This window comes from Bradysia coprophila, unplaced genomic scaffold (genome assembly GCF_014529535.1).
Source record: "Bradysia coprophila strain Holo2 unplaced genomic scaffold, BU_Bcop_v1 contig_94, whole genome shotgun sequence".
Lineage (NCBI taxonomy): Eukaryota > Metazoa > Arthropoda > Insecta > Diptera > Sciaridae > Bradysia > Bradysia coprophila.
Window position 1 is genome coordinate 10,085,001 of NW_023504022.1, and position 25,549 is coordinate 10,110,549.

General features: G+C 35.7%; 3 protein-coding genes across 6 annotated transcripts in view; all 3 read left to right on the forward strand.

Annotated features, from left to right (window-relative positions):
• On the forward strand, positions 1 to 7,159 carry LOC119085408 (general transcription factor 3C polypeptide 5). Its single transcript, XM_037195815.1, has 6 exons — positions 1 to 218; positions 1,521 to 1,716; positions 5,723 to 5,837; positions 5,903 to 6,021; positions 6,081 to 6,975; positions 7,040 to 7,159. Exons 1-5 carry the CDS (start codon positions 108 to 110, stop codon positions 6,899 to 6,901), a joined length of 1,362 nt encoding a protein of 453 aa, XP_037051710.1. The 5' UTR covers positions 1 to 107; the 3' UTR covers positions 6,902 to 6,975; positions 7,040 to 7,159.
• On the forward strand, positions 2,312 to 23,467 carry LOC119085393. 2 transcript variants are annotated; one of them, XM_037195790.1, is made up of 3 exons: positions 2,313 to 5,046; positions 15,231 to 15,240; positions 23,457 to 23,467. In XM_037195790.1, the coding sequence occupies exon 1, from the start codon at positions 2,492 to 2,494 to the stop codon at positions 4,679 to 4,681; it is 2,190 nt and encodes a 729-aa protein (XP_037051685.1). In that variant the 5' UTR covers positions 2,313 to 2,491; the 3' UTR covers positions 4,682 to 5,046; positions 15,231 to 15,240; positions 23,457 to 23,467. The 2 variants fall into 2 exon arrangements, with proteins under 2 accessions (XP_037051686.1, XP_037051685.1); XM_037195791.1 differs by lacking the exons at positions 15,231 to 15,240; positions 23,457 to 23,467 and having other exon boundaries at positions 2,312 to 4,817; positions 4,886 to 4,992.
• LOC119085398 (adenylate kinase isoenzyme 5) overlaps positions 13,863 to 25,549 on the forward strand; it is a 14,606-nt gene continuing 2,919 nt past the window's right edge. Inside the window, exons 1-10 of one of the 3 annotated variants that reach the window (XM_037195802.1) lie at positions 13,863 to 14,286; positions 19,735 to 19,899; positions 19,973 to 20,083; positions 23,059 to 23,201; positions 23,270 to 23,434; positions 23,622 to 23,639; positions 23,709 to 23,817; positions 23,899 to 24,115; positions 24,181 to 24,397; positions 24,702 to 24,866. In XM_037195802.1, coding sequence (XP_037051697.1) covers positions 14,265 to 14,286; positions 19,735 to 19,899; positions 19,973 to 20,083; positions 23,059 to 23,201; positions 23,270 to 23,434; positions 23,622 to 23,639; positions 23,709 to 23,817; positions 23,899 to 24,115; positions 24,181 to 24,397; positions 24,702 to 24,866 — 1,332 coding nt within the window. In that variant the 5' untranslated portion in view covers positions 13,863 to 14,264. Of the gene's footprint in view, positions 14,287 to 19,734; positions 19,900 to 19,972; positions 20,084 to 23,058; positions 23,202 to 23,269; positions 23,435 to 23,621; positions 23,640 to 23,708; positions 24,116 to 24,174; positions 24,398 to 24,701; positions 24,867 to 25,549 lie in introns of all 3 variants that reach the window. The other 2 variants (XM_037195801.1, XM_037195800.1) reach the window with 2 other exon arrangements.

The window sequence follows — 25,549 nt, forward strand, 5'->3', positions numbered from 1 at the left end:
GACATTCCATTTTGTTGTTTTGATTTGTTGCGGTTTAAACTCATTTTTTTCATCTTCAATTAAATTTGAGATTATTCGCATTCATAGTTAAAAAAGAAAAGTCTAAGATGGATCCCAAGAATCTATCTCACAAATTGGTTCGGGTCGAGTATCCTGGCATCGTGAAAAATGTTGACAAAATGTTTGAAACATTAGGCGGAATAACTGTTATGTCAGAGGTTAGAAAACTTTATTTTTTGTTGATTATTTTTGTTTGTTTTTGGACAATTATTTCCTTTGGTCGTTTACGCGACCCGTTGAACCACCGTTTGTATACTGTATGTTTATTTTGAAAACATTTTTGGAGTCTTTTCCTTCGCTACAATATTATTCTTGTACCTTACCTTAGACTAAGACTTTAAGGGATATCTTACCAACTTGAATGACTCTTTTCATGCTGAAAGCGAGGCTGACAGAGAGAAATTGTTTTCAGAATTTCCAAAATAATGCAGAAAATATCGTCAAGTGTCTGTCTCCTTATTATTGTCCCTTGAATCACACTGTAACCTTTTAGAAAGGGGTAAGGGTACCTTGCTTTGATATAAATCTGTTAGGCCTTGAGCTAATGATTTACTTCATCTGTTTTACTTTACTACAGATGACCACTTTAACCGGAGGGTATCACACATTTATGTCGTTATTGTCGATAAGTGATGATTAGCCTTTGGCATATCCTTTGGCTCTTTCCTAGCGTGATACTTACTCTGAAAGCCCCTAGTCATTTAGCTTTCAGTGACCGACTCTATTTCAAAATATAAAACTTTCTTTGACAAAGCAGTCTCTGAACCGTTAACTCAAGAAAATGAAAAACTTTTGACCAATTTTTTGCCCTAATTCTCATCGAAGACAAATTATGGCAAATTCAATACCGGTTACTGTCGCACTATTCGTATCCCTAATATCAATTTATCAGCAAATCGATGTACCGTTCACTTTGTGGCTGACGCTAGGTACTGGCGACGAATTCCCTTCAAAAATCATCATTGTAATTTCGACATATCTCCTACTGCTGGATAACACATTACTGCCGGACCGATATCGACAGCGTATTCCTTATGTGTGTGCCTTCATAATCAATTATTCGATGGCACAAATTGCAATGGCTGTGACGTTATACGTTTGGACGCAGTTTCACAGTATGTTAGCCACATTGCTGAAAGAGCTGCTACTGCTTGAGAACGACAGCCAACATTTAGTATATTATCAAATGGGTGGAGACATATTTTTGGGCTATTTTACGACAGCCATGAGCATGATAACGTTTTGGTATACGTTCAAAGCAACCAACTCGAAGGAGCGATTAAAAACGAACGTTTTCCGATGCATTGATGTCATTGTCGATGTGTGTCTGAAAGTTTGTGACGACGAAAGCGATCAGTGCAATATTGTCCAATGCAAATAAATTATTTCTGACCGTTTTAATGAATGTGTGAATGAAATGTGAAAAAAGTAAATGAAAAATTTCTATCCACACCGTACAGGTTTTCTCTACACCTAACCGTCGACTTCCTCTTCAATTCAGTCCGAATAACATTTTTTGTAAGCCAGCGTACGGTGATCAACGAAGTGGAACTGGTATACTGGTCAAAGTTAAGGTTCGGCGGCGAAGAAACCAAGAGGCAGCACCACCGACTGTTTCGATTGTCGCAATGGTAGACACATTCTACGAGTTTGGTTGTAAGTGGATAATGCGTTACTACAATGTCTATTGCCTTAAGGATTGACATAAAGAGCGGGTCAAGGTTTTAGTTTGCTGATTTTTGTCGTTGTCGGTAACTATTATTAGCCTTTGGCATATCATCCTCTTTCCTAACGTGATTTTTACTGTAATTCGTCTCACTAATCCTTACGGAAGATACCTGTTTCGCTGCACGAATAGTTATTTCGGGAAGTACCCACCTGCTTATAAGTCGTCTTTAAGAAATTGTTCGAAAAAGAAGGGGCAGTTAAGCATTGTCCAAGTTATCATGTCCTACAACAGTCGGATAATAATTCCTGAATCAACTTTTCCAGAGGAGTTGAAGGAGAATATTGTACAAAAATTGGGAAATTTTGGCAGTCAGCAACAGTCGTTCTCCCTCTGCTGTAATTTCTGTAAATAACTTATTTGAGCTTATAAAAGAGTCTGACCCACCAACTACTACGCATCCTAATTGAATATTTTGTAAATTCAGACCTAGTTTACGACAAAAGCACTTCAAGCATGAGTGATTGAGTGGTACCCTAAATCAAGCCTTTCACATCGTCGAGACGAATATTTCTACTGAGATGCAGAAAGAATCGTGTCACACCTAGTTTCATTCTACACAAACTGAAAATCTTCGATTCGACAAATGAACAGCTACCATCGAAGTCCAAGAAAATAGTTTCTCTCAGACAAGAATGTAGCAGGACTTTGCTAAATTTGGAGATTTCTATTTGTGTGTCCAAATTCAAAGCCATCGAAGTGGACATGAAGAAATGTGAAAATGACCTGAAATTGATGCTGTCCGGAATGCTGCTTGAGCAGTTCGTACAATCACAGCGTCTTAAAGAGATGAACTTACTACAAGAACACAAAAAAGTGCACATCAAGAAATATGAGAAATTAATGTCGGTTCAACATCCAGACGAACATGTATTCAAACTGGATAACGTCCTCAATCTCACAGATGTCACGTTACCGAGAGACTTCATGAAACTACTAAGTCTTGGCCCACAACTGGCACTACCTGTAACGAGGGACGATGTCAAATTTCCACATTTGATTGCAGATATTGAAAAGATCATGTTATTCGACTGCCCTACTGAACTGATGGACGAGACGAGAGCAGTTGTGACAAATCACATCACCAATTACATCAATGAAGAAAATAAAATCGATGGGATGGATCGCTTCCTACATGACACACATCGCAGACTGGATAAATTTCTACAACGCAATAAACATATTGTGGTCCTCAACAGTGACAAATGCAAACGTACTGTCATCATGTTCAGATCGGAATATGAGTCAAAAATGCAATCTCTCTTGGATGATGAGTCCACGTATGAAATGAAGCCGATAAATCCTGTCAAAGATTTGATGAAAACAAGTGATATGCTAGCACAACGATTGCTCGATGAAATGATTATCAACAGAGAAACATTCAAACAATTCAATTGTGTTGGTTCCACACTACCGAGGATATCTGGTCTCCCAAAAGCGCATAAAGATGGGATTCCTTTAAGACCTGTGGTTGACACCACCAATTCGCCAGCATATGAATTATCGAAATTTATGAATGATATTCTCAAGCATTTGGTTGATAATAGCAAGTACAATGTCAAAAACGCTTTTGAATTTAAGGAATTCATTAACGATGTCCGGATTCCCAGGTCTCAAAAGTTATGGTCGATTGATGCGGTGTCTCTGTACACAAATACTGATGTTAAGCATGTAAGGAAAATCATTGAACGCCAGTGGAATAAAATACGCCGTCTCACTAAGATGTCCAAGCCACTGTTTTTCGACGTGTTGGACTTCTGTATAGACGGTAGCGCTTACTTTACATACAACGACATCGTATACAAGCAAAAAGAAGGATTAGCGATGGGCTTGAGTCTGGCTCCCACATTAGCTGACATCTATCTTACGGAGCTATTTGACACGTGTCTACCGAGACTGTCTTACAAACCTGTGTTCCTTAAGAAATACGTCGACGATGTCAGTTCTACGGTACCTGAAAGCAAAATCAATGAGACGTTACACATCTTCAACACATTCAGTACCAGTGGCCGTCTCAAGTTCACACATGAGTTGGAGTGTGATCGGAAAATAAACTTTCTGGATCTTACTCTGATCCACCGAACTGACAATAAAGTCATCACGAATTGGTTTCATAAAGACATTTCTTCGAACAGAATGCTCAGTTTTCTTTCCAATCACCCGGCATCAATGAAACAGAACATCATCATTTCGTTTGCAAAGAGAGTGTTGGTTCTGAGTGACCCGATCTTCAAAGGGACAAACTACCGTCGTATCGCTGAGATTCTCAAACAAAATCAATATCCAATGACGATGATTAAGAAAGCGATACTTACGGCCAACGAGTCGATTATTAATGCCTCATCAACTATTCCGACAGTTCAACCGCCTGAACCACCTATTTACAGATCTGTTCCGTACGTTCCTGAATTGACACATAAAATTCAACGACAACTGAAGAAGGTCAATACTCGGTTAAGATCAGCACCGAAAACGATAACGAGACTACGGAACATTTATTCGAACATGAAAACGAAAACTCCGAAGATGATTCGGAAAGGAATCGTATACAGAATCAAATGCAAAAAGTGTTCCACGTTTTACATTGGTGAGACGAAAAGATGCCTATGTACTCGAACGAAGGAGCATGACTATGATTTTAGATCAAGGTTCAACCCTGGCTCGAAAACTGCTCTAGTCCGACATTGTCTAGACAACGCGACTCACGAACCAGATTTTGATGAGAAAGAATTGAAGATATTGGACGTCGAATCAGATTGGTACAAGCGAAAAACGCTAGAAGCATGCTACATTTGGCTTTACGGCGATTCGGCTCAAAATTTCAAATCGTTGAACATGCTACATGCGACCTACACTAATGTGATGAATTCGTTTAAACAACTTCATGTTGGTTAGTTTTTCAGTTTACGTCATGTCGTTTCTGTCATCGAAACAAGTTTCAATTTTGACGATCGTGTTAGTATTTCACGAGAAATTAATTCCAAGTTTCAAATTAGAATGTTAATGTGATTGGAATCACTTCCAATTTATGGTAATTTGTTTTGCGCGATTTTTATGTTATCTAGTTTTAGCCTAAAGATAATTTTAATGTTGTTTTAGCTGAAGATGGATGACACAACAACATCCGAAATATACGTTTAATTGAAGACAATTTCAAGTTTTCGTTATTTACATCATCATAGCCAACCTAATCTCACAAACAAATCGTGAAAAATCTAATTCACTTTCCATTTGGCTAAATAACTGACAAAAAGTTATTAGTACTGACTGAAACTTGACAGTGTGTCACACAACTGTAAAAAACCATTTCATACAAAATAATACTCTATTTGGCAGCTGTCGACTATGATTACTTTTGCTTGAAGTGCGTTGCTTCGACACTCGAATTGGGAGCTATACCTTACAACCAGCTCAGACTCTCTTAGATAACTAATGATTGTCAAAATTTCAGCGAATTCAAACTCAATTATAGTTCATGTCCAGCAGTCCAGCTAACAGTCGACTCCACATTTCTCTTTATGAAACCTTAGTAGAAACTCCAAAGCGGCCATTCACAAGTTACGTTCGGGAAAATTATCCCGCTTTTCGACAACAACCACTACAATAGTTACACGCACGTGCGTGGTAGTGGTACAACCGTATAAAGACTTATAAGCAGTTTCCTTTGTATTACCAGCTGGAACACAGCTGAAACAAATTCCTATACAAATATCACTGACGTCCACTGTATTCCAAAACATTCAAATTTTCATCCAACTTTATAGGTTGTGCGTACCAGTCTCCGGACATGTACAAGTAGTCGGATACATATTGTTCTTTCATTGACGAACTTTTAAAGAACGAAAGAACAATAGGTGTCAGACTACTGGTAACGTGTCCAAATACTTCTGTTGCCACCCCAGAATATTGATTAATTTTTCTTCCGTTCAACTTCAGGTCTAAGTGATTTTCAATATCTACCAATACACAAAGAAAACGCACCAAATGAGGAAGCACGGTGCATCTACGACGCTGTTGTACCGAAAGGTATATTGGAATCGAGTTGGGTGACGTAAGTTAAACTTTTTAGCGGTTAGCGGTTTGGTTCAATGAATTAACGTTCTTCAAATCATACAGTGAAGGGGAAAATACTCCGTACTTCCTGATACCTCAAACATTTTCACGATTTGATACTCCGCTGCAAAAACTTTTCAAACGCGAATTATTACCCGAAAGCGAAGACAACAACTTGATAGGTAACAACGTCTCGACAGGTAGCTCTGGGCCTAATAAAAAACTGAAATTTTCCTTCAAGGTAAAACAAGAATTCGCCGTCACAAACATGCTACGTATTTAACATTCAGTTTGAATGTAACCATTCCGGATAAGCCGCATCCAGCTTCTTTCGATTATTTGAATTCAAATTTCATATCAACGGAAGACTACAATTCGGTGAAAGATCTGCTCGACAAGCGACCAATTGCCACCCGCATGTACATCGCATACGAAACGAAGATACCACTCACGAAACTCAAGTACATTTTACCGACGTTGTCCTACTACTTTACGACCGGACCGTGGCGTGTGATGTGGTGCAGATTCGGGTATGATCCGCGGAAAGATTTCGAGAGTCGCTACTATCAACAATTCGACTATCGTTTGCGGACGCAGGTCGGCTGCAAAGATCTCGTCGATCTGAAGAGAACGAACAAAATCCATGCACCGAGCACAAAGCCAGTGAAACAATCCGTCACCGATCGGGAAATAGCGAAGAAACAGGAAATTATTTACAGTCCGTACTTTGAGGCTGGCAGCTTGCCGCAATCGCGTCAATGTATTTACCAGTATTGTGATATTCGAGTGCCCAAAATACAGGAAATGTTAGACAAAATACCGACGCCGGCGTCAGGTGCAACTTGTAACGAAAAATCGGGCTGGTTGCCGTTGGGATTCGATGATTTGTGTCGAGACATAATGTCGGGAATCATAAAGGACTATGTGTCGAAGTATGGCTTTTCCAGTTCTGAACAAGCCGATGATGTCGATTCAGCTCATTCGGGGGACAGTGACGATAATTTTGAGGATGACGGTGAAGACATGGAGCAACAAATTGATGATAGCAGTGATGTTGAATAAAATTTTCGTTTGGATTCGGCTTTTTCTACATCATTGTCGCAGTGGGTGAACACTTAACAATGACTCATTTTTGCAAAACAACCGACATTACTCAAGGTAAAGTCTCCGGCTCTGGTCAACATTTTACCATTTTCTTACCTTAGTTTTGTGATTACCTTAGTGATGTCAGTTTTTTTGGGAAAATGTGTAACGACAGCGTATGGTCATTATCAATGTTAATCGGACTGTTTTTAATTGTGAAATAAATTGAGACGATTAGCTGAAAAATTTTTCTTTTCTTCACACGTCAGGTTACGTCAGGTTACTACCCTGAATCATAATCATCAAGTCTTTGAAAAACTGTTCGATGCTAAAGGCAGAATGGATAATCGGGAGTTATTCGAAAAGAAATTTCAACAAAGGATAAAATCAAAAATTTCGGCAAGCTATCATTTGATCTAAGAGCTTTGTTTTTGGTTTAGTCGTCAAAGCTCACAGCCAGAAAATTAGTGGATTATTGTTCAAATGGGCTTAAATTCTTGGGAATGTTGTAGGCGGGTAAAAACCGGTTCAGTTTAAATCGGTTTGCATTACATATTGTATGAGGCATTTACCGCAATTTAAGGTCAAATAACCACTTCACGCCACAAACAATTCAGACTTTTTTTTGTGTTGAGTACCTACAGTTTGTAAACCAAAGGCTTATGCAGAATCAGCAACATAAACTTCAATTAAAACAATTTCTGCAACAATCTCACAATTTTAACAAAATTCAATTAAAACAATTTCTAAAACAAATCTATCTCCAGCTGGTCGACAAAGACAATACCTTTTGTATCGAAAACAGTTCAAACACGTGTGACTGTAGTAAACTCGTTGTTTAGAATGTGTTTTGATTGTATATTATACAAGTAGAGTGTGTTTTTTGATCAGCTGAAGTTCAGCTGTTTCAGCTGTTGCTGATTCTGCATAAGCCTTTGGTTTACAAACTGTACAAGATTCCCAAAATTTTCTACAAATTTAAAATTTTCCGGTTATGCCTGCTTATGTCTGGCTGCGCAAACTCGAAAATTTCACTTCTTTGATTTTGTGACAAATATTCTTGAATTAAAAAAAATGAATAGATTTTCAACACCCTTAATTTGTATATTCTTGTCTCCAACTGATGGCCTCACTACATTCAATCCTTTGACCAGTTTATCATTAATATCAAAGTGACTATTTTGGAGAATTTAATCCTTAAAAATTCCGTAAAATTCCTTTTCAGAATTTACAAATTAAGAAAACTTAAGAGAACTTCGCAGAATTAAGTTGTTCAGCCCCACCGTGTTTGATTTCCATTTACGAAAAAAACACTCCGCTTTTTATAAGTTTACTCTTTAAAAAAGAGAAGTATTTTTATCGATAATTCTAAAAAAGAATTTGATATCCCAAATAAATAATTTTTCGGCAATTTTTATCCTCAAAAAATAATTTGATTGTCGAAAAAATAGATTTTGATATCTTGCCGCATGATGTCCAAAATAAATAATTTTGATGTCCGAAAGAAATAAATTTGATGTCCGAAACAAATAAATTTGATGTCCGAAACAAATAAAGATATAATAACCAGACAATATTTTTTTTTTACATCACAGATGAGAAAATGAGACCAAGCCCCGAGGGGTCCCGCACTGAAAAGAGTTGCATAGAGTTACATTCTGAAAAAAAGAGTTGCAAAAGAGTTACACGCAAAAATAAAGAGTTGCAAAAGAGTTGCATGTGAAAAAATAGTTGCAAAAAGAGTTGCAAATCCAGTGCGGGACCCATCGCCAAAACCAAACCAAAGAAGTTACAAAGACTGACAGAACGTGGTCCTTAAATAATAAATTTAATATCATGGAAAAATAATTTTCATACACGCCTATCGCGCTCTCCTATTTTTATATGGAGAAATCAGACACTTAAAACACAGAAACAGAAAATGTGATGGTTTTCAAAATTCCGTGTGCGTAACTGGAAACACTTACCAGGTGTCGGTAACTTAGGAGTTAATTTTTTTTCTCTCGCATCGTCTAATAATTAGTCTGTGTAAGTCTTCTCGCCGTAAAAGCGTTAAGTTCGTTCCTAGGGAATTCATCCTTTTACGAAATGTAACGTAAAGGAGTTTAGTTCGTCCCTACAGAATTCATCTTTTTACGAAATGAATACCAACTTTCATTGCACATAAGAAGCGTTTTAACACGCCGAGCGATCCGACCCATTGCCCCGGAGCGAAGCGAAGGAGTTAATTTTTTTTCTCTCGCATCGTCTAATAAATAATTGGATTGTGTCATTTGTGTTATATAAAATTTAAATTTATAGAACCAAATTATAGACTGGCTCCCAGTTTCAGAAAACCTCTTTGACGACAAAACTGGGGACTAATTTAGTCCGATTGCTGAAGTAACCGCCAGTTTTCTCTAAAAAAAAAGGAAAACGAAATGGCGAGAAATCTGGCGGCTACTTCAGTCTATATACTGCAAATAGCACTCTAATAGACACCTCTTCCTGATTATAAATTTCTATTTCGAGAATATCGAATTTATTTTTCCGCGTTACCATTTTCTTTTTTATGAATATAACACTTCCTTTTCCATGAAACCACTTTCTTTTTTTTTGGTTATCAAAATATCTTTTGGTGATATCTCACTTCTTTTTCCGGGTCATCAATTCCCTTTTCGTAGATATCAGAATTCCTTTTGCTGGGTATCAATTTCGAATTTCGGTGAATCATAATCATTTTTGGGGATATCAATTTTGAGAGATCACATCACATTTTTCAAGATATCAAAATTATCTTTTTAAGGTATCAAAATTTATTTTTTTGTGTATCATGCCGGCAGGATATCAAAAATCTTTTTTCAAGATATCAAAAACATTTTTTGAAGATATCAAAATCTTTTTTCTTTAATTCGATGCCTTTAAAAAATAGAAAAGAGCCATGTTTGTTGGATTGTTGGAGAAGATGAAGGTGAGAGAAGAGAGCTGTCTGCAGATGGTTAAGTTGAGCCTTGTACTTTGTAGACGTCTATCAATATCGCTGGCAATTTTAAAGAAATGAAACTTAGATTTTTAGAGCGAAACTCTTAATTAAAAGAAACGCATGAGAGTAGATGTAGAAGAGATTAGATAAAGGAGATAGACAACGTAGAAAAAAGTAGTAGAAAAGAGAGTGAAGAAAGAAGAGTCTTTTGAAATGATTTCGTACGGGTTCGCGTAGCCTAAGAACAAGATGCAACAGTTAGGCTGCGGTCATACAACAAAAAAAAACCTAAATTTAAAAGAATGAAAAGAAGGGGGTTGCAAGACGAATCTAGAGAAAACAGTCTTTACGTAGACGCATTGAAATCTTTACCATGAAATTAGTCACTCAAAATGAAGAAAATCAAAGTGAATGAGCAGAAATTCTGCAGCAGTCTCAAAGATCCAATTACAGAATAATTCGTTGGGAAGACAGTGTTTAGCTCATTTCGAAATATTACTTGTGAATCGTCACTCTTATGAGAGTTACCATCTGTATTCAACTCTGATGTTCTTGGAAATTCCAACTTGAAATTAATCTCAATTTAAACATGAAATAGATTCGTCAGAAAAAATAATTTTTTCCATAGAAAAACAGTAATTAAGGACAACAGAAAACGTTAATTTGAAGCCATTGGATAAGGACTGAACTTAATTGGAAAGGGCGTAACAATAGTGAAAAGACATTGACCGCATAAAGAAAGCAAATTAACTGATGGTTGATCATCACACTTTTAATGTTTGTAATAGAAAAGTGGAATTGAAAATTAGCTAGCTAGGTCATTGATAGTCCTGCTCCAGGATAAATTTCTTTTCTATAAGAAGTCTGCGAGGTCGTTTTCGACTACGGAAAATAAACTGAAAACGATAAATATTCGAACACCCTGAGTTCGATGTTGTCCATATTATTAGATTTGAAGGAAAATGAAAACTATGCAATTTTAATGGAAAACACTAACTCTGTTAGTGTATCCGAAAAAGAAATATGTCATCAGGACGAACCGAGTCAAGGTTGACCTGGCCTGTGTAGCTATATAACTTTACCAAAGAATTTTATACCCTTTTATGTTAACCAGTAACCTACAAATTATATGTCTCCGTTAACCAATTTCAAAGTTATAACGTTAAATAATAAATAATGTGACCAACAACTTATGGTTCAAATCGTCTGTATTAAAACGTGTGTACGTATTTTGAAATGTGGTGTGGTTTTTCCATATTGTCAATGACAAATTGAAAACTATACCACCGATTATTGGTACACAAAAAAAAAGAAAAAAAAATTATTAAAATTTTATAAAGAACTTTCAACGGTGTGCGCCTATATGGAAAATGTGATGTTGATTGATAATTAACAGTTTAAATATTTTAGGCTTCACAAGTTCGATGTTAACTTTGCTATTAGCATTGAAAATCATTTTGGACGCAATAGAAAATTCAACAAATTATTTATTTTATGTAATTTGGTCATTATCCACAAACGAATTCATTGAAATTTGGCCTAGAATGTGGAAATAGATGATATGTTTACTATAACTATAGCCCATGTATTCCTAACCATAACCGTCAAATGAAAATGTACGAACCGCTCGCTAATTACAAAGTTGACATAATTTCAATGAAAAATGGTCCAAATGTCTAATAAAAATGAAAAAGTAAAATGTCGCGTCACAACGGGAACGGGGGTTTTCGACCGGCAAGTTATGATGTCTTTTAAAGCAATATTAGTGTTAAAACAAACGAAGTAGAAGATTTTACATAATTTCTTGAAAAGTAGTAATAGACTCGGTGATAGGACGAATAAAAACCACTGGCTTTGATCGTGAAAACGTGTTCGTGAATTTTCTGCATGAACTTTGGCGAATTTTCATGATTTTTGTGAATTTCAAAAATCACGAAAATTTCAAAAAAATTGGGAAAATTCATGAAATTTACAGAAAAAACTTTCACGATTACAAAGGATCGATTACATAAGAACTGCATAGTCAACGAAGCCCCTTAGTAGCGAATAGCTCTTTGTTTATGGTTAATGATATTTTACTGTAAATCCATTATGGCCAGATGTTCAGGGGAAACCACATGGGCATCCTATTTTTCTAGAAGAATGGAAACGGTCAATTTGTTGATTAAACTTGGTCATGTTTGAACTAAAATTTTACGGGCGGCTATTCAATTTGTTTATCGTTAATTGCAAACGTAATTGTCAAGTCTTGTTAAAAAGGTCAATATAGCAGAATGATATGGCACTGCTTCCAGCGTGAATATAAAAAAATATTTGGAGGTAATGGACTATTACTAATGGTATCTAAGAACCCAGTTATAACTTGACCTGAACATGAATTTCAGATCGACTTGAGAGTCTGAACTGACCTGACCTGAATCTACCTAAACTCAGTTAAACTTCAGGTGAATCAGTTCAGGTTTCAGGTATACCTGAAAAATCACAGATATAACTGCAGTCTAATTTTCAGATGTCAGGTAAACACAGGGTAGTTAAAATTTTGCAATTCAGGTTCAGTTCTAATCAGACCTTGACTTGTTCCGAGCCTTAGGTATCAGATCATGCTTTGCCAGTTAAGGTAGGAGTCATGGTTTCTTAGAATGAGGCTTTTTTGATGTTTGACATGTAGGTGTTAACGCTAGGAGCAATTATGGCCGAATTCATGTTAACTTTTACTTCCTTTTTCTGTTTGACCTGTCACAGGCGGCAAGAATACTAATAGTTTTACTATCTGATCTATTACTTCATTTGATCGAAGATTTTCATAGATTGTTTTCAGAAATCTTTTACTTCATTTGTTTTGCTATTTGCTTTTTGCTATATAAGAACTCGTTAGTCAGAGCTTGTCGTTTATTATTACTGTCGTTGTCGATAACAGATGACAGCCGTCTGTAACAGGTTAATAGATAAATGCTAACTTCCAACCAGCAGTATGTTCAAATAATCGTTTCCGAAGTACAACATCGATGAAAGCTACTTTCGACACATTTTCCGTAGGTAATAAATTGGTGACATTCTGAGTAATTTAGTAATCCAGTAATTTCACCATTTACGCAACTCAAAAAAAGGGAAAGTAAGTGACCCACACATACAATTTAATTGGTTTCGCTCTAAACACGAGCCAGTTCGTAAAACCTAAACAAAACTTTTATGTGTGGAAAAGCCATCAAGGATTTTCTATGGCAGTAAAAACATGTATTGCGATCCTCATACAACTTTCCTCGGACAGTGAGGATAGACAACACACGCAGCTGTTGTAGTATAAGTGTGTTCGAATCATACAAATAAACACAATTGAACATATGTTACCTGTGACCAATAAAATGGACTACCATATACTAAAAATGGTTTAAGTTTCATACATCGTATGCACGATTACAAACACATTTCCACTGCAACACAACGGTTATCTCATCAAATATTTAAAAGCTCAACGAGGGTAAAAGCTTTGTTTCGTCTTCGACATTGACAATGTACATTACGATTTCAATCGGTCAACATTGGAAAGAATTAATCAGAGAAAAATATGTTGGAAGTTAGAATTTTCAAAATATTTCGGTTTCATAAACACAAAAAGATTCAATAGATTCACATCGAAAATACAAGACTTTGTGTTTGGTGTTCTAAGTTTTAGATATATTTTTTTTAAAGTCGTACACTTACAAAAGGCGCAGTTGTGAATGGTCCGAAATAGTTTTTTTTTCTGGATCTTCTGTGATATCAATGCACTGCTCCTAGCATGAACACTACTTTGACAAATGTCCAATTTGGAGGCTTTTGTGATGAGAGCTACCGCTTAAGATTGATTGTATTGTGTGTTTGAACTCATACAACGAAAACAAGTCATCTATCTTTACGAAAGAAACGCAGTGCCTACTGTGACTTCATCAGCCTCCAAATAGTTCTTATGTTCATGCTAGGAGCAGTGCGTTGGTGATATGGATCAAAAATGAGATTACAAAAATTTTGTTAATTAATTTGTGGAACATTCTGTTAGTGAGTGTGTCAACAGCACGAAATTAATGGAAAAAATTTGAAAAGGAAAATTTGTTAATTTTCTCGACCAATTTTTCCAGCGGTATAATGGAAATTCCAATCGGCTTACTAGCGGTGGTGTATGCTCTTCGCAGTTTTGTTGTGTAAAATGAAAACGAACATATTGGATAAATTGTCGGAATGTAAAATAAAAGTTGGAAAGAAGCGACAACAACAAAATCAAGTACTGCAATTACGCTTTATTCCATTGAATTTTATTAATGCTGACGAGACATTGTGATAATTTAAGTTTGAAGTTTTGTTTAGATTTCTATGTAAATTATTTTTATAAATACCGAATGGATAATGGGGATTTGTTTAGATACAGGTGAGTTTATCGACTGGCTATATAGATAATAAAAATTGAGAAAAATGAAAATGTATTGCGATGTTGGAAATCATTTTTTTTTTCATCCATAGAAATATTTCATATTTCCATTTGCAATTGAACCTTATTTAAAATTGACTTGGTCACTCATTCACTAGAAATCCTCAAGACTTTACACTAACATCGGTGCCTTCGTCATAGACGATCGTAACCAGTTAAAATTCAGGTCACATCTGGTCACATTTCAAACCTTTCACATTTCACATATATTTCACAGATGTGATCACATTTTTTCCACATTTCCATTTATTTTAATGCTAATTTAGCTTATTGTTTTCATGCGATGGAATGAGAAACTTATTCATAGTTACAGGGTAAATAGTGTCATCCTCAAGCTTTATGTAGCCGATGTAAAGAAAGTTTTCCGTAAAAAAATTCCGAAAACGAGCTAAGCTTAAAATTCTTTTCGACTTGTCGTCTTTAAAAATGCAAATTTAACACGTTCATACTATCCATATTCATATTCATATCGTCCATTTACTTAAAAGAATAATCTCCGGAAGTTCAATTTTCATACTTTCAAATGTACCCATCGTTAATGACGAGCCTCTGTGTAAATTATTACCGATTCCCACAACACCCGGCATAAGATGCATCATTGCTCTATTTTCAAGAACTCGTTCAGAAACTAAAAATTCGTTACCCAAAGTGAAGATTTTGACATATTTTATATGAAAGAAGTGTCAAAATCCCCACCAGTAAAACTTAACGAAGAGTTTCTGAAAGAGCTCTTGGAACATTGAAAACAACCAAAAAATCGTGGTGGTCATTTATATGTGATTTTCTATAAAATACGCTTGTGGTTTGTAATTGTTCCCACATAATTTAGTCTAACGACTAACGAATGAAAAACTAGATTCAGTGCAATAGTATTTCGTCACAAGTTTCGTGCATGTATCTAGCAAATAGTCAGAAAATGAAATTCTAGATTTTGGATGGAACTATTACAAAAAACAACAACTCCCAGATCGGAAAATATGTCGGATATAACTTTCCCGCGAGTGCCGGCTGGCTCATAAATAAAAATCATTTTATTTCAACCAATGTATAACGTTTTTAAGTTCTTTGATACCATCACACTGCTTAATTAATTTCGTCCTAACTTGTTAACCTGTTACAGACTGCAAGTAAACGACCAGCATCATTATTGGGGCTATTACTTCCATCGATCAAAGTATTTTTAATCGGTTGATTTCAAATCTTGTACTTCAATTTTTTAACATGCATTTTACTATGTAAAGGACAATATTACCCAGAGCTTGTCATTATTTTTGTCGTCGTTATCGATAACATATGAATAGCCGTATGTGACAGGTTAATGTAATTCTCTAGATTCTTACCCTGATCTTTTCATTCGCTTGATGGATATATGAACGATTTATTTAGTATTGTAAACATTGGGGAGTACTTCTACTCCAACAAAACATATTTTTTTAAATAAAACCTATCTGTACTTGATGTACTTTCCCTAAGCTGTCCAATGATACCCCACACACATCTGTAGTGACGATACAAGTGATCGTTTGTGAGGAAATATGTGACATTCTCAGAATATGAGGCATTCTGGTAAATTAAGATACAAAAACAGATTTTCTGGCAGCCGGTGTCTGTCATATTTGGACTCAGTTCAACGCTCTATTTACTTACCTTCATTTTTGCTACTCTTGAAGAAGTAGAAGAATTGTGCTGAAAATTGATTTTACTTATTTTAAAAAGAGATGAGGTGTTAAGGACTTTGGGTACGCTGATGCGTCTACAAACGTTCACTTGTATCGTCACTACAAGAAGCGATTTCATACGTAGACCGAAAATTACGAACTACGAACAAAAAATGTATCCCCGACATCTTATACAAACTGATGTTGGGGACACATTTTGTCGTACGAAACAGATAGTTCTTATAATCCTTCGATGATTTGTTTGGGGAACAGTACTCCCCAAAGTTCACAGTACCAAAAAAAAAAAACGTTCATACAGCTGTGGGATATTCAAAAGTAGCCAAAAAAATGCAGAATAGTTTGTCTCGGTGTTGATTTTCCAAGTAGGACAGTCGACTTACCCTAATATCTGTAAAGGTGTTTTCCTTTCTCTTTCAGCCATAATTGAAAATTAACAACTACTCACATGCTGACGTAAATTAATTGGAAAGGGTACTCTTTAGGCTCTTGTCGATTTAAAAATATTGTTTTCGCCTGAATCGGTAACATAAAAATCAGTAGCATGTTATGAGTTCGTCGCATGTCGCATGTAAAACCATCGAATGATGTTTTTTGCGGTTCTACTCTTGACTATGAAGGATAATTTTTAACACATTAACTCACTCAATAAAACTACAGTTCTTGTCAATCCGAAATTATAGCTGTGAGGGCTTTTCGATAATAATAGATATAGCGACCAATCAAACAGTTCTTTTCACATCAGTCCTTATTTCTATTATGTCTGTGGCCTAAAGTTTCTAAAATTACCGACTGATACCATTTGAGTTCAAAACGTAATTTACATAAATGAAATCAAGGTCAATTTGATCAATATTCGGTTTCGTAAAAAAGTGTCTTATCCATGGATCCAATGTAATATTCTATGTGTGTCTGCTTCCTAAAATAGTTACTTACTTATATCTGTAGGGGTCCAGGACTCTTGAACAGTTAAGCGTCTAGTGGCTTATGCAAAGCGATTGATAAAAATTGCATTTTCGTCATCATAAATAGAACTACTCCTAGCATGAACAATGAATCGAAAAGTGTCAAATTTGGAGGTTTTAGTGGTGAGAGCTACCGCTTAGATCTATTTGTTTTAACTCATACAACGAAAACTAGTCATCTGTCGTTACACAAGAAACGTCTCATGTCTGTGATTTCATCTGTCTCCGAATATTGTAATGCTAGGGACAGTGTTGTGCCTCATAGCATGTAATCAAGCCAATTATTTCGTCAAAAAAGGAGTCACAACAAAATTAGTTCGTCTATGTACTGCAATGCAATGACATGATTTTTTGTTTTTCCTATTTTCAGCAACACATATTTGCTGACGTATACTAACGATGAATCTAATTTTTTTCTATTTTATTTATTTCATCAATTAGATATTGGAGGATTCATTTCAATTTTTATTTAATTGTGTCGTATCATGCAACGACAACAGTGGACAACATGGACATTAGACATATACATATTTTGTTTTACAGTATGTGTCCACAATGCCCAATAAGCCATTGCATGACATGAAATTGATTTAATATCAACAGCGTATGACTACATTCTCATTTTCAGTAGTGTAGGGACAGAGGACATTCATAAACATTTGATTCATAAAAAAATGCTGTGTAAAAGCTGTACTCCATCGAAAACTAACTCACATTGGACTTGATCGTCAGGACAGTATGTCCGTGAACGGTCTGTTATCGATTAGCTATTTTCTTAAACGATTTTACATCCATATTTCCATATGAAATGGGTAGAGTACATAATGTGGCTATTTACGTGTGTGGGATATATACATTCATTTCGTTCCATTCCGAACATATAGTGTCCACGTCCAGTTGTACGAATATATATATTCGAAAATTGTTTTATATTGCCGGAGAAAACAAATATTGCGATGAAGTGATAATGGTGTTAATTAGACCGTTGTTTGTGGGTCCTTGGCCTTAACCAGCACGTGTTATATATTTCAAACTAATGCATAGCTAACGATTATGCTCGGAAAAAGCTTTTACGAGTAGAACATTCTGCTTTACACATGTTTCACATACGCAATGGTGTTGCGTTAAAACGGAAAACCGTTTTTATACTTCAGTATCTACCTATGTAACTGAACTTTGTTATATTTTCAAACTTAGAACTACATTTCTCATTCTTTACTGCTTATATCTATACGTTGTGATGGGAACACTCTTTTTATGGGAAATGACAGAAATGATAGATATTTGTTGTAGATCTGAGTAGCGGACAAGGCTATGTACCATCATAACTCGTTTCATAGAAATGAGATTTTCCTTAAAGATGGTGGCAAAGTTTCTTTGGGCGTTAAGTAAAACTGATAAAAATCTTTTTTATTTACTTCTCTAGCTTTAACATGCCAGACGAGGTCACCGCCTTTTTGAAGACCATGGTCAGATCATTTCACCTCTTTTTTGTTTTTGATTTTTCGAAGTGACTATTTGTACTCGAGGGCAAATATCATAAAATAGATCATATTCAAGGCCGTTTGAAATGCCATCCACGTTAAAAATAATGTCATTTAAACGAGAGATTTTGAACTGCCGCCTATTGTTCGTTCTCTTTTTTACACGGGATTTTAAACTTAGTACTCAAATGGCACCTCATTTTTGAACTCGTTCAGGAACTAAAGATTCGTTACCCAAAGTGAAGTTTTTGACATTTGTTATATGAAAGAAGTGTCAAAATCCTCACCAGTGAAACTTAACGAAGAGTTTCTGAACGAGCTTTTTGACATAAAAGAATGTGTTAAATAAAACCCAACGAAACTAATGTGAGGTTACGTTTGAAAGTACCGTAACTTGAAGATGATCTATACACTGTTTGCACTCGGGTGCAAATTGAGTGTTTCGTTAGGTATTTTTCTTCTCTTGTACTCGCAATTTGGGTGTCTCGTTTGAAGCAATTTGAATATTTCTTGTATAAACTGACCTAACTGGTTTGTTTCGACAATTACATAACTATTTACAAATAGTGTAATTTAGACTATTCGCACCCTACAAAAAGTGTACTGTCTAACAACAGAATACTCCCACACTGAAAGGTAATGTTTATCGATTGATGCAACTGTCCACCGAGAATGCCTTTTCAAAACTCATTCATTGATAGTTGGTGACTTCATCGGACGGCGTATATATTGCGCTCACTGATAAGCATCTTCGATAGAACGTAAATATTATCAACTTATCATCACTATTACGTTTTAATGGCGTACAAGCACGAATGTGGTTGACTCAACAGTTTGATTGGGTCTAAGCCATGTATTGACACTTTGAAAGTAGACCGGCTTTGTGTTTTCTATTTAAATTTTTAAGCAAACCTGTTTTACAAATGAATAGTTAAATGCCGAAACGGGACATGTCGCACTAGCGAATTATAAGAAAAATGAAATTTCATTGATTTAGCTTCAAATTGGTTGACCGACGATGTCAATAGAAGTTTTTTTTATAGTTTAAAACAAGAAAGTGAGGCAACGCACTGCAAGCATGAGTGGTCATAGTGACAGCTGCCAAATAGATAACTATTTTATATGACAAATTTTTCAGAATTTCCAGTTTCGTATGACACACTGTTCAGTTTCAGTTCTCTATGTGAAGTTCCACTCATGCTTGAACTGCTTTGCTACATACCTTGTTGATTTATAAAAATAATGCGAACTATCAAATTTCAGAAGCAAATTCCGCTGCACAGGAATCGGACGATCCAGGCAACGAATGGAAGGGCGGTGGCGAAAGATCCGCTACTTCGAGAATCCTTTCAAGTGCAAATTTGCCAATGCAAAATGCTGGCAAAGTAAAATTCGATCCTCCCAAAGTGCCTGTAATTTTTGTGTTAGGTACGTTTGTGCACTTAATATTACAGTGACCCATAAGGGTGTAATGTATCAACGTTTTATTGAATTTACGTAGGCGGTCCAGGTAGTGGCAAAGTAACTCATTGTGATACATTGATGCAAGAGAAGAAGGGCGTTATTCACATCAATATGATGGATTTACTACAACAATATGCAATAGGAAATGGTAAGTCAATTGATTTAAAGTCAGATTCATAAATGTTTAATTTTAACTGTACTACGACCTCCACTTTCTTCCTGTCGTCGTCGTGTGATTCGTTTCTCGTCAAACTTCACTGATTCTCATTTACATAAAGCTTTCAAAGTCAATTTCAAAGCTTTTCTGTTTGTCTTTGTTAACAAACCGTTTACAAATATGAACGACATGTTGAAATATTGAACTCTTTGATTAAACAGCTAACATCTAAATTATTGAACCTACAATGACCTTCATACACAAACAACAACATAACGATCGAAACTTGCGTTATTTACATATACCCGATGCCACTTCGCAAAGCAGACCCTTTATTGGTCATTTGTTGTCTGTTGTCGCTTGGGTATGTGTTTTTGTTCACCCCCAAAAACAACCTGTTTCATGCGTAAGTGCATATGTATGTATATATACGATGGCTTTTGGTGTTTTTATTAGTATGGATCGTTATAAGTTCGCTTGATTACGTTAGATTGATGATGAGAAACAAATTGTTGGCCTTCCAATTTCATAGTTTTATGTCTCTCATTGTCTTTATAGTTATAATCCCTTAGCCTCTTTATGACTGCTATGGGCTGTTGTTGTTTTAACTAGTCAATTCAATGCCAAACGTTTTCGTTCGGTTGACAATAGTCCAGGTCGTTATGGTATTTCGCTCTCTCGAAGCTTTAAAGAAAATTCGAATTTTTCGTTTTACACTAAAACGATTCTTTAACGATGTTACCGGTTCATTCCGTTGGGAAATTTTTTTCTTATGAAACAAACATCGAAATTAATCATTAATAAAAACGAAGCGAAAAATATATGAAACATAGCGTAAGATGAAATTACCTTTTCTATCATCATTCATAATTCATTAGAATCGATTTAGTTAAAAAAAATTGAAATATTGAGTGAACCGGGTCAATACCTTCATCATATATTAATGTACCCACGTCGTTGTTAGAGCCGTGACGCTAGTTTCAAAATGCGAACAGCACCGCACTTCAAGCAAAAGTGCTTCGAGTGACAGATGCCAAATAGAGTACTATTTTGTATGAAAAATGTTTCCTTTAATAATGAAGGATGTTCGATACTTTGGCGTCCTTAGTCCCCGCGAGAGATGTAATATCCACACCGACCTTTAATTGTTATTTATTATTACGCCATTGTTTTAAGCAATTACAATCACAAAATTATGTTAATAAATAGATGAAGTATGCCACTGTCGCGTATATAATATTATTACAATGCCATGAACGAAATGACCTTCATTATCTTTATTTATTAAAAACGTTTAATGAATGTAACGTTGTGAAAACTATGATAATAGTAAATAAAAAAATAATCAAAAATGTATGGATTATTGTACGTCGGGGGGTGACGTGTGTTTTCAAATAAACCAACAATTTACCGCCTTTATGCGTCTTATTTGAATGATTCGATTGGTTGAGAAGTTTGGGATTGAGAGTGGAAAGTGATGAGACAGTTTACTTGTGAGCAGATATCGTTGCTATAGGATTTTCCAGGAGTAAATCATCTGAGAATTTTTGATAATTTTCTAGGATTTTACCGTATTGTTTTCTAGGAATTTTCAGAGGATTATTTACGAGGGCTTTGTTTTAATTGATTATCCTGGAGTTTTTTATGATTTTTTTTTGGATTTGAGGATTTCCTCTCGCAAAATTATAAATAATTTTTTTTTGACTAACAAAAGATTTTCTATGAACCATCTGAGGAAACAATTATACGACGAAAAATCTGTGTAGAAATTTTTATAATCACCTCGTGTTCCAGTTAGAGACAACGTCATGGCATATTGTGGCCTGGTCCAGGAGTCCTGAGAGGGTCGTTAACCTGTAACATACGGCTATTCATCTGTTATCGATAACGATGACAAAAATAACGACAAGCTCTGGGTAATACGGTCCTTTCTATTCGCCTAGTCGGTTGGCGTGTAGAGGCGCCACATTTTTTTATAGTACTTCATTCTCACTGGACTATTTTTTTGTGTAACAACTTCACATTGATTCATTCTCATAAAACGTCACAGCAGTGAAGTTGGTTCATGAAGAAATAATTCAGTGACACATAACAAAACGGACTAGGCAGATGTAAAGGCTCGTCGTGCATTAAGACGTTAACTTGGAATGAGTCAAATCCTGACATTTTTCTAAATGTTAAATGACATTTCTTCCAAGTGAGGGTCTTTGGTCCTTTCGTAGCATGTTACATTTTTCGTATGGCGAATAAACTAAAAAACTTGTCAACAAAAAAAATCCTTGAAAATTTGGGAAAACTCTAAAATCCTAAAGATTGAAGAAATACTTTAGAGAACTGAAAGTAATCCTTGAAAATCCAAAAAAAATCGTCTGAACTCAAAAGGGAAAATCCTTAAAAATCTTTAGAAATCCTTGAAAATCCAATGCTGAATAAATCCTCTTAAAATCCTCGGAATATCATTGTATATCCTCGGTAGATCCTTAAATGATTTCCTTTTTGAAAATCCTTTGTCAACGAATCTACAGTCCCTTCGACAATTTTACAGTATTCCGTAAATCGCTCTGCTAAGTACCTTTAAAAAGAGCACAAAGTATCGAAAGATGTGTCTTCCTTCTCTCAGATGAAAACAGATTGCGGCAAGAACCATTTTGGATTTAACATTTAGTCTTATTTGTGATAAGTATACGTTTGGTAGCTAGAGGCTTTGTACCAAAAATATTATAAAATTAGTCAACTCTTTGGCTACAGTCGAACCGACGACATAGAAAATTTCAATCCTTGTTACAGAATCAAACGCTTCACATTCGCATGTTCTTTTGGAAGAATGAATGAAGATCCAGTACTTCATTTGTTCTTGCACAACGTTTGCAATGTGTTAGTGTCTGTTACTAAAAATTACAATCACAAACAATATATTCTATTATTGTATGTTGGACAACGACCATGAATTCTATAACAATTCACAGATATGCAAGACTTTTCTCAACTATCATCGAAAACCGTTACCGAGGTGCTGATGTTAGAAATAAAAATGGCACCTGCTGCAAAAGCATACCTCATCTCCGGATATCCAAGATCCATGAGAGACGTTGTGGAATATTCGGAAAAGGTGGGAAGCTGTGAAACTTTTACATGTATAGCGGATGTACATTAACTGCGGAAATTCATTTCATTTAGATTCAAGTAATCAATGGTGTCTTGTTAATATCGTGGCGACAAGCTGTTCTTCAGAAGCAAATAGATTATGGCGCCAAATTGGGGCATGTGGTATTGTCTCTTGCAAAAATGGAATTGGAAAACTTCTTCAAAAATGTCATGCCCGTTGCTGATTACTTCGATCAGGTGTGTACCATTTAAAGATAAGAAAATCATAGTAGGGCCATTGTCTTGAAGTAAGAATGAGTTGGATAGTAGGAGTAAGTATGTATAACAGTCATTGCACTCATTGAAGCATTTCTGGACACTGCGAATGCATCCATTTGTCCTTGTAACTTCAATTTACTAATTCAATATTTTCTATTCGTTTCAGAGTGATATGTTGACAGCTGTAAGTGACCGACCATTTCCGGTAATATTTCCGAAGTTTCCGGTTTCTAAAACTTTCTGAATTTTCCAGGTTAACGGCGAACGAGCTCCGACAGAAGTATACAAAGATTTCCGCATGACCGTTTTAGATATATTAGGTGCTCAAGAAAATCAAGAAGCTTTATTGAATGGAGTGGCAGGTATGGGCAAAGGCATCAATGAGATTCCTGGCAGTATAGTCAGTGTGGAAACCGCACCTAGTCAACACAAGAATGTTACAGTGCCAGCTGTTGAAACGCCAACAAATGCAAAGATCCGTGATAATGATGTGTTACATCCAAATAATTTAATGGGACAAAATGTAACCGAACAAAATGTACCTGTACAAAGTATAGAAAACTTACCGCCAATAATTTGGGTCATTGGAGGGCCAGGTAGTAATAAGGCAACGTTGTGCCTAAAAGCGATTGGTTTAAATCCGGGCTGGGGACATTTTAGGTTGGTTTGTTATTCATGTCAGCCAATATTGAATCTTTCTCATTAAAAAATGTTTTTGTTTTTAGCATTGGACGATTAGTGCGTTCAATAGCTGAATCGGATCCAAGAGCGAATACCGAAAATCATTCAATCAAGGAAGCGATAGCTGCTGGTGAAATGATATCGAAGAAGTCCATCGACAAGTTATTGGAGACTCAATTACTTTTATTAAGCGACAAAAAGGGTATCATAATCGATGGTTATCCACGGGACATGAACCAAGTAAAGGATTTCGAAGTCAAGGTTAGCCATTACTTCTATTGGTTTTTGTTTTAACCATCCTTCAACCTAATACCTTCAACTCTATTTTACAACACATTTTCATATTCGACCCTTTTTTCGGGGGAGGAGGGTGACTATTTCTATTCCATATATGTATCGTGCGGAGCACATATGTTTCATTTATATTATTCATTAAATTGATGTTATACCAAACGGTATATTAGTTAAGTAGTTTGATATTGACGGTATGAGTATAACATTCACTGTGGTTCCACTATTATGACATCATTGACTCTTTACACCGTTTTTATTTTCATAATTTCAGTACAAACAAAAACCACCGATTGTCTTATTGGACTGTTCTAAACTACAATTAGGGCGGGGCCGTATCGATGACACAGTGTCCTCGTTTAGGAGACGATTAGAATTATTTAGAGAATTGACATTGCCAATGCTCAAAATCATGGATGCCGATGGACGTTTAACAATCGTAAGTTTCGTTTTGAAATTGCAGTAGTCGTTTGATGATTTTTGTGCGGTTTGAAGTACGTGGCTTGATTGACTTAAATTGCTTTAATTTAACACCAGGCGATAGATTATTCGTAAACATATTAGGTCGATTAATGTACTGTTAATGTTCAACACACGTACGGGCTGTGACATAAGATTGATCAGTGCAAAACCATAGCCCGTTTATCTATTGCTTTCATATTTAAATTGTCAACCAAATCTATTACTTCGTAAATTGTAACGTACATTTTGCACATATGACAGATGAATCAAAACCGATATCGGATAATCTGGCACAAGGTGCCAAATGAACGCACTTTTAAACTACGTAAAAGGTGAACTCGCACACGAAAGTTTATTGCTGCAAATGCTTTTTAGCCATGTCATTGACTTAATGACTCTTTATACAAAATTTTGATATCGAAAAATGGTGTGCGAGTTCATCTTTTACGTAGTTGAAAAATGTGTTATTTTGGCACCGTGTGCTAAATTACCCCACGCCTCAAAACCACTAGAGCTAGAATCGCAATTTTACAATAAAATTTAAGTCTCTTTCCCATTGAACGAACTGAAGTGCGTGGTTTCATAATACTAGTCGAAAAGTTTAGAAGTATAGAAAAACGCACACGAAAGCCTGATCTGGCCCCATTTACAAAATTAAAT